Source organism: Eretmochelys imbricata, chromosome 3 (genome assembly GCF_965152235.1).
Source record: "Eretmochelys imbricata isolate rEreImb1 chromosome 3, rEreImb1.hap1, whole genome shotgun sequence".
NCBI lineage: Eukaryota > Metazoa > Chordata > Testudines > Cheloniidae > Eretmochelys > Eretmochelys imbricata.
The window spans coordinates 17,887,703-17,897,293 of NC_135574.1; the positions used below are offsets into that span (position 1 = coordinate 17,887,703).

Sequence of the window (9,591 nt, forward strand, 5' to 3'; positions counted from 1 at the left end):
CATCCCACAAACTGCTCCACCATATATCTTCAGGCTTCCCCACTACTTAACACAACACTCAGTGATTTCAGCTTTTAGGAAGGGAGCCTCAGTGCTGGTGCACCATTAGCCCAAAGTGAATTCAGCTCAGCAGCCTGTAACTAGACTCCTAATAGGATCAAAATTAGCTCTGATATTCCACAGTGGAGAGAGGAGGAAGTACAATTAGCATGTAAGGCCCTCACCAGGGGGGCCCAGTCCACCAAGTATTAATACTTGTTCCCAGCCTCTCTCTCTCAGTTCACTGAGTTTTGGAACCCATGTCCCTTGCCTAGTGAGTGCTATTTAGTTGATGGCGAGTCCCTCCATCATAACAAAAGGCCAAGTGCAGTTCCACTGTCCTTGATTCCCATAATCAGGGTAATAAAACTGGGTAATAACAATTTATTCTTTGGGCCCCAATAACAGAGACACTGGGGAGTCCCACAGCAGCCAAAGTGACCATTTGGGCAGCTATGGCCTCATTCTAGGCGGGGTGGATGTACCTATGCAAATGAGATCAGCCCCTGAAGTTCTTTTCCACAACTTGCCACACCTCACCACCAGGGGTCAGGGCTCCAGCTCATCCTGACTCTGCTTACATAAGAGCTCTACCGCTGAACTGGACATTGCAAGTCTCCCAGACTTCATTGCCAGAACCAAACAATGACGAAAGGTTGAAGAACCCTGCGAAAGAAGGGGCCATCTTTGTTTTAATTTGAGAACGTATTTGCTTTGGAGGGTTATTGATCCAAGAGGGCTTGGTTGTTTCACTATTCCAAAGAGTATTAATAAGGTCGATATTCTTAGTTAACAGTGATATTGTGCAATACAGGGAAACTGTTAAACGCTTCCTGTTTCCAGTCCCTTTTTACGTTATTCTTAAAACGATACATCGGCTTACAAGGTGGGGAGGCGGGACTTAGCTTCGCCCCCCCCGCACCACCAAAGGTGACACACACCTGCCACCCCTGAAAGTGACTGTGGGGGCTCCGCCTCCCGACCTCCCCGCCCAGCAATGCCCCACCGGGGGTCTCACCCCGCCCGGGGGTCCCCCCCCCCGCAGGGCTGCCCCGTCTCCCATCAGTCCCTCGCCTTCGGCCGGCGGGGCAGCGCGGGAGCCTGGCGCGCTCTGCCCCGCCTCAGCTGCCCCCACCCCCCACCGATTCAGAAACCAGCCCCGCCTCCGAGGCAGGGCCCCGCCCGCCCTGAAGCCTCGTTCCGCTTTCGCGGGCAGTTTGGGACGCTGCGCTGGCCGTAGCGGACGCGGGAGTTTGTGGGCGCGTGCGCAGGCGCCGGGGACGTTAGCTGGAGCCGTCATGGCCGCCGCCTGCGGGAGGCTCCTGGAGCAGGCGGGCGTGAGGGCCCTCGCTAGGGCGTCCGCCGCCCGGCCCGCTGCGCGCTGCCGTAAGGAACCGGGGCGGAACCTGGGTCCCTCCTCCTAGTCACTGCCCCCTTCGCGGGGGGAAGCCGGGCCTGCCCTGCCCGGGTCCCTGCCGCCCCGCTCTCCCCTCACCGTCCCCCTGCCCGGGGCGGGCCTGCCTCCGCTTTCCCCGCCACTGCCCCTTTTGTGGAGGGGCTGCCTGGGTCCCTGCTTCCCAATCACCCGGCCACTACCCCCTTTGTGGGGAGGCACCTGGGTCCCTGCTCCCTTTGCCCTGCTGCTGCCCCCTGTGTCGGGGAAGGGGGGGCTGCCTGGGTCCCCGCTCCCCCATCAGTGTCCCCTTTATGGGAGGGGCTGCCTGGATTGCTGTGCCCTTCGCTGCCTCCTTTGCTGGGTGCGGGGTGCTGCCGGGATCTCTGCTTCCAGCCTCCCCCACTTTGGGAGGGAAGTGCTTTCTGTGGCCCTGGAATGTGTGTCGCACGTGATGACATTGCTTTGGGTTAGTTACATCCTCCTGCAGTGTCCTTGGGCTCGTTTTCTCTCCGTAAAAAACCTCTCAAGCACTTCTTTCCAAATTGACGATGGTATAGATGACCCTAGTTCTCAGGTTGCAGAGATCTGCTAAGAGGAAGGATGGTTGTGGTTCTGGTCCAGGACTGTGAGTGAGGAGAGCTGTACTTTTATTCCCTACTATTATATTCATCACTTTTTTTTTTCTACGGGTCTGATCTTGCGGTGAGCTCTGCACAGATCTTGGAGGATCAAGGCATGCAAGAATATTTTTGTACTTTCCGTGTGATAGTGCAGTAATAAGTTCTTTTGCAATGTTGAAATAGTAGTGAAACATAAAAGTACCTGAGACTTCTGCAAATCACTGAGGAGAAAGTCTGTAGGTTAAAAATAGATTTAGATGAGTTTAGTCTTAACTTGGAAAACATTGCAGCAATAACTGCTTGAATAAAGTCATCTGAAAACTGTTCTAAAATCTGATGCTTAAACCAGAAGAAGAAATATATCATTTTTCTTAATCTCCTTTTGACTGATCTAAAACTTCTTGAATTAGCTTCTCACAGTTTCCTTCTATCATATGAGCATCTAACAAAGGAAGGCATGATCTTTTATTATTGCCTTAAGATGGTACTGGAGGAACAGAGGACACACACTGTGAATGTTCATACAAACATGGTATTTTGAAGGGTTGAGAGTTGCTCACATTATAATTGTATGCATGCTTGTTATGGGCATTGCTTTTACTCCTGGTTGAAATTGGTTTATTTTTAGCACCATCTTGTTTCTGTCTTTTGAAGGGTGCTTCTCTTCCTCTGGACTTCTGAGGGCTAACAATGGAGAACCTACAAAATTTCGGCCACCTCCAAAGCCAGTTGTTGTTGACAAACATAAAGAGGTAGCAGAGAGAAGGTAGGATACTCTGTTGCTTAGCACAGTGTATAGTTACACTTCTTAAAAGTCGCTACTCCCTTCCATAGTCTTCAGTTGAGTTATTAATTATATGAGCACTTCCTGAAATCCACTAAGCACCATTATGCAAAATAAAGTAAACATTTGTTAAGCAAGCAGAGCCAATTTGTCAAAAAATGGGCTTAAAATACCTTTCCCTGTGACTTGCATTTACAAAAATTGACTTATCCATGAATCTCTGTGTAGTTGTAAACATACATGCAAGTCTGAGTAATGTTTTGTTGAGCTTCATTATATTAAATACATATGTATCTTTAGTACAACAGTCTGTCATAGGGAGAAAGTACCCGTGACTGGAAGTTGAGAGACCTGGATTATGATTCTGGCTCTGCTGCTGTAAAATGTTGCTGCCACTGGTGCTGGTATCCTCAGTGAGAACGCTCGTGTAAAAGGGCACAAGCGTTTCTATTATTGTATCACCTAACCTGCTCGGGCAACATTAGGTGATGATGATTAAAATGTTTCTGCACTGTTGGTGGTAGTGCAACATTGGGAGATTTCCCAAAGAAGCCTAGTGTATAATCAGCTTAGGACAGGGGAGAGTTTCTTAGAATCAGAACTTTGACACCTGTGAGAGCATCCAGTCCATCTCCTCTTTCCATATCCGTTCAGCTCTTGGACAGTCATCTCAGACTGGTAAGGGTTTTCATTACTTGAAACTGTCTTCATAAGGGGTAAGATTCTGTGCTGCACTTCCTAGAACTTGCAGCCAAGAGGGATTTGCCATCCTCCCCTCCAGTTAAACCACTTTTTCTGCCCTCCGGGGTCCAGAGCAGCCCTTTGAGGCAAAGTTATGGTAGCCTACCTGGGCTATCCTGTGGACAGCAGCACTGACCAGAATCTCTGCTGTTTTGTGTGCTGTGCTTCCACTGCATAGCCATGCCCCTACAAAAGGGTTTGCGAAGCAGTCCTCAGAGGACCACCTCCATCTGTCTTCCTAATTTTCTGTGTCGAGCAATTCCAGCCAGATCCAGGGTTTTTATAGTCCCTCTATGCATTTCTGGCCCCATTATCCCATGTAAAGGGGGGGGGTGAAAATCTCACCCATGGTGTGTCTTCTGGGCTCCCATCTACTAGGAGCAAAAGAGACCTCCTACAACTTGTTTCACGCACAATACTATTCAGCCATGAGCCATCCAATTTTAAGTACTCACTGCTAACATGGTTTAAATTGAACCATGAAAGATTCCATTACTAATCCTCCTTGTTCATAGTTCTAATGCTCAAAAGTGATAGCGATGACAAAAGTGATAAATAATAGAAAATTATCATGCACTCAAAAGGCCAATGAATACTGTAGGTACTTGTAGCTGCAAAATATCTGAATACAAACTACACATATTCTCATTGAAAGAAACTTGGAGCACTCCAATCAGGAATTGCAAAAACTGCTATTTATGTCAGTGTGAAAATAACTTGCACACATGAATAACAGAGGTCTTTCATGTGTAGACCAAATATTATTACTTCAGTACTATGGTAAGTTGTAGGTTTTAATACAAGTTACTTCCGTCTTTACTCATAAAGGTTTTGACTTCCCCACAGGTTCTTGAGTCCTGAATTTATTCCCCCCAGAGGGAGAACAAATCCTCTTAAATTCTATATTGAAAGAACTGACATGATACGGAGGCGAAAAGTGCTCAACATTCCAGAGTTCTATGTTGGTCAGTTAACAGCATTGGGATTTTTAATAACTTTTCCAGTATTGGTCATTGATATAGTAAAATATATATATATCAGGAGTCAGCAACCTTTCAGAAGTGGTGTGCCAAGTCTTCATTTATTCACTCTAATTTAAGGTTTCACATGCCAGTAATACATTTTAACTTTTTTAGAAGGTCTCTTTCTATAAGTCTATAATATATAACTAAACTATTGTTGTGTGTAAAGTAAATAAGGTTTTTAAAATGTTTAAGAAGCTTCATTTAAAATTAAATTAAAATGCAGAGCCCCGCGGACTGGTGGCCAGGACCCGGGCAGTATGAGTGCCACTGAAAATCAGCTCACGTGCCAGAGGTTGCCTCCCCCTGATATATATTATTGGCATAGTAACATTGTTGTAAAGCTATTTTCTGCTGCCAAATTTAATGGACAGTGTAGGATCAATTAATAGAATATATGATTAATAGAAGTATTGCCATTTGAACTCAATGAAAACACAGGTTAGTGTTCTGGATGCAGACATTCTCTATGCATTGCTTACAATCTAAACACTGCAGTGTGCATGTGGTCCAAGAAACATTTGTCTATAATTTTCCTGTTTATAGACACAAGTAAATAGCGTTAATGATGTGAACTAAATCTTTAAAGGCAAAGAAATGCTATATTTTTATATAAATATTTAAGCCTACATTTTGTAAATTCAGTCTGTTTCTTAGAAAGATTAATTTAGTTGAGTGTGTCTATTAATGTCTGCACTTAAAATCTGACTCCTTCTCCATGTTTCAGGAATGATTTACTGACTAGTCTCTCCTTTGGACAGGAAGCATCCTTTCTGTTACCACAGCAGATCCATATGCCAGTGACAAAACCAGCCGTTTTGTCGGAATTTGCATTCAAAGAGGAGGAAAAGGACTTGGTGCTACCTTTGTGCTTCGGAATATTATAGAAGGGCAGGGTATGTCTTCGTACAGCTTTCATTCTTACATTAGGACTATTAAATGGAGGAGATATAGTATTTAAGCTCTATATAAAATGGTATATTATAGAAATCTTGTTTGCAGTTGGGATGGTATTAGAGTATTAAAGGACAATCATCATTTTGCATACTACTGTTTCTTGTTTGTTTTAAAAACAAGATGCACTGCAAGATGCAGTGAGACCTTAGTGTACAGTATATCTCAGCTGCTTAAAAATCTGGTACGCCTGGGCTGATCTCATGTTTCAACTTTGGTCAAAAGTAATACATCTACTAACTTCATTTATGAACTAACTTTGTAGTAGCTGGATTTTAATATTATTCTAAGAGCCTTACAAAAACATTTTGTTTTGTAGTAACAGCTAGGGCCCAACTGAGAGTGAAGTACCATTGTGCTAGGCACTGTGCAAACAGAGTGATACAGTCTATGCCCCATAGAGCTTAATCTTGATTCTGACTTGTCTCATATCAGTCCTACATCCCCTCATTTCTAACCTAAGCTACATTTGACTCTAGGTCTCCATAATGGAAGACCAATGTAGCAGCCTGCTGCATCACACACCTCCTTTCTGGTGCACTTTAAAGCCATTGTAAAGCAATTCTGGTGCTTTGTCTACATGACTCTAAATATAAGCAGGAATTAGGCATTCCTTATTTTGCTTAAAATATATCACAGGTGAATCCCATTGTACTCAAAATACATTGAGTAATTTAAAATCCATGCTTGTGGCTCCCTCTTAAATTCTGTACTTATAAGTGCCTCTGCCTCTTGAGCTAGTCTAGTCCACAGACTTTAATTTCTTTGTAAAAGAGTAATGTATACAATACTGTATTCAAAAAATGGACCCAGAATGTAAAAAACACTGTCCTTGATTAATACAACGATCTGAAACACTAAACTGCAATATATCAAACCCAGACTAGGTTACTTATGGCCCCTGATTCTCAGCTACAAGTTAAATAATTTTGTCGTCTTAAGGTGTTGAGTTTTGCTATGAACTGTACAATCCTCGAATCCGGGAGATCAAGGTTTTGAAGTTGGAGAAGAGACTAGATGACAACCTGATGTATTTACGGGATGCTCTTCCTGAATATAGTACTTTTGATGTTAACATGAAACCTGTGCCCCATTCAGCTAATGATGAAATTCCTGTAAACCAGGTATGAGTCTGGTGTGATAGAAGTTTGGTGGGAAAGTGAGGAGGTGATTTAAGTGTTTGTAATAAAATATAAATGCTTCATATATAATGTTAGCTTGAATCTAGCCCTCTAAGGCCACTGAACTGTTATCAGGTGTCACATGTAAAACAAGTTTGGTCTTACTCTGTTTTTATAGAGAATAATCATCCACAATGCAGTTGAACTATCCAGCATCCTTTATGGTTAACAAGGATTGATGGACATGAAAAATAAAACTTCTTCGAGAGGGGGCTCTCTAGGTCAGAGTTGAGGCACATGGAAAAAGCATCTCCACGTTGTGTGTGTTCTGTAGATGGGACTTAGATGCCTGCCTGACATCCCTGGAACTATTTGAATACTAAATTGTCATCCTTTCTTAGGAGAATCTGTGTGTAAAATTACGAGGGGGGAATGCTAGTGGACAACAGCTTATTGTCATGCTGAGGGTAGAAATTTAGTGGATGTAAAGTAGATCATTTCTTTCCAAAAGACTTAAAGAAATCATTTACCCTCTTCGTTAGCTCAGGAAGACTTGTAGAAGGTAGTGGGATACATATACCATCCCAATTCAAGTATGCAATGTCTATCATGGCAGATCCTGTACTGTGCCATATATGGTACCATCTATTAGAGAAATCACCATCTTCTGAGTTTAATACCGATCTACTTTGTTTTATGTTATTCTTTTAATGTTTATAACTAGGCTAAAAGCAGCGTGGCCTGCATATGCCTGTGTCTAGTGGGCCGTGTAGTGGTTAGGGCTACTCAGTACAAAAAGGCATTAATAGACTGGAGGGGCAAACCAAAATAGAGGGTGTCAGGAAAAAATTCCATATTGGAAGTTTGACCTTAAGTGTGAACATGTGATCTTGAGGATGATGGAGGGTGGATGACTATTTGTTTTTAACTGTCCAGTACAATTAATAGTTCAAAGGGGGAGGGAATATTTTAAGTGATTATGATAGTAAACTAAGGACTAACAGCCCTGCTACTGAAAAGGAAAAACAAGTTGTTTATGTGAGATAAGACCACATCTAACTTTGATCAGCAGTGGGGTTCAAAAGTAGACTGAAAATAGATGAGCCTTGTCTATAGAATAGTTGTGCACATAGGCATGAAATGACTACGTTTCTTCACGAATAAATTTCAGTTTTCCAAACAGAACTGGTCAGTAGCTCTTTAGAGCTGATCTTACAGTCAAACTTGGTATCGCTTTCTTTTAGAGCAAAAAGACAAGTAGGGCCAAGTTGAAAATGCATCCTCACGCAAAAAAGTCAAAGTTCTATGCAGACTTGTATTTTATGTATTCTTTACTTGTTTCCAATCCTAGCTGAAGGTCAAAATGAAACCTAGGCCCTGGACAAAACGCTGGGAACGACCAAAATTTAACATTCAAGGAATCCACTTTGAACTACCTAAAGAAATGATGGAAGAAGCACAAAAATGGAGCATGCCCTGGATACAGTTTGATATGCTCCGAGAATACAATACTTCAAAATTAGAGAAGGAAATATGGAAAGAAGTGAATGAAGAGCTAAAAAAATGATACTGCTTTTATACAGTAATTACTGAGGAGGGAGGCCACCTGAATTTTTTAATACATAATTCAATTGTGTAAGACTTGTGTATATAGTCAGAATGTACAATAAAGTTAATCTTTCAAAAAAAGTAGTACATTTGTGTATATACAGTGCAGTGGTTTTAACCTCCTTTAGTTCCCCCTTTTTGAGTGGGGGTAGTGAGTCCTATTGTCTCCAGTAAAATCTTGAGAAACTATCTTACCAAAGTACTATGTCCAGCCCCCTTTTCCAGGCATTCTCAGTCTTTACAGTAACAAAACAGGCCTTTGCTGCTACACTTTTCATGTTCCTCATTTGACAACAGGCCATATACTACCTGAATCCAGGGAGGTGTTTGTTCTTTTGCGATTAACATATCCCTCCAGTTATGAAATTTTTTTTTAACCCATTGATTAGCTGCCTTAACTAAGACTTTGTCAGTCACTACTTTGTTAGACTGACTTGACTTTTTCCAAATTCTGGCCCAAGACACATCTTCCTGTCCTTGGTTTCACAGCCAACTGACTTTGCAGTGATGGTTTTGTTGTCCATTGTCTTATGTTCTAAACCTCTTTTTCCCACACACACACACACACTTTCATTCCTTGCTTGTTTAAATACAGTAGGAGGTATATGTCTGACAAGTGATATTGCTGAACAGGAAGGAACTCAAAACTAAATGTTAAGTAAGCCTTAAATGAAAACACTGGGCACTAGGAGTGTGCCAAACAGAAAGGCTGTCCCTGCCCTCGAGCACATGGACCAAGACAGAGGGATAGAACACTTCACAAAATGATCAGAGTGGCAGTTGACAGTTTCAATTTTTTGTTGTGTTGTTTAAACACCCAAAAGCCAGATTCAGGCCCTTCATGCTTTGGATTGTAAAACATGCACATGAATCTGTGAGCCAGTATTCACTCCTACATAACACGAGTTTACAAATTTGAAGTTGATTTGATTCTCCTCTTCCTGTTCCCCACCCACAGTTTACTAAACTCCTAACACTTATTCCCACTTACCATAGCAAAGCCAGCCCAAGTCCTCAACTTCCCTTTTTCTGTAAGGTCTGAGGAGTTGTGTCCCTGCTCTCATTGATGAAATAGTATGTATCCTGCTCCAACTAGAAGGATCTACCACTAGTAGTTGTTGAAGGGGAAATGTTACTTTGAACAGTCTGTGACATGCAAGACCCTGGAAGCACAGAAACTTTAAGAGACTGATGTGGTCTGGGACTTGTCAAACTTTTCTATGTATAAAGGTTATATGTATCAGTCTGAGCTAGGAATTGTATGTTAAGTTTATCAGCAAGGTTACCAAGCTTCTCCCCAAGAAAA

At 42.6% G+C, this 9,591-nt stretch overlaps 1 protein-coding gene across 1 annotated transcript; it reads left to right on the plus strand.

The window, feature by feature from the left end:
- The first annotated feature begins 1,270 nt into the window (after positions 1-1,270).
- MRPL19 (mitochondrial ribosomal protein L19) lies at positions 1,271-8,366 on the plus strand. Its single transcript, XM_077812440.1, has 6 exons — positions 1,271-1,425; positions 2,710-2,821; positions 4,427-4,545; positions 5,364-5,498; positions 6,499-6,680; positions 8,029-8,366. Exons 1-6 carry the CDS (start codon positions 1,338-1,340, stop codon positions 8,242-8,244), a joined length of 852 nt encoding a protein of 283 aa, XP_077668566.1. The 5' UTR covers positions 1,271-1,337; the 3' UTR covers positions 8,245-8,366.
- The last annotated feature ends 1,225 nt before the right edge of the window (positions 8,367-9,591 follow it).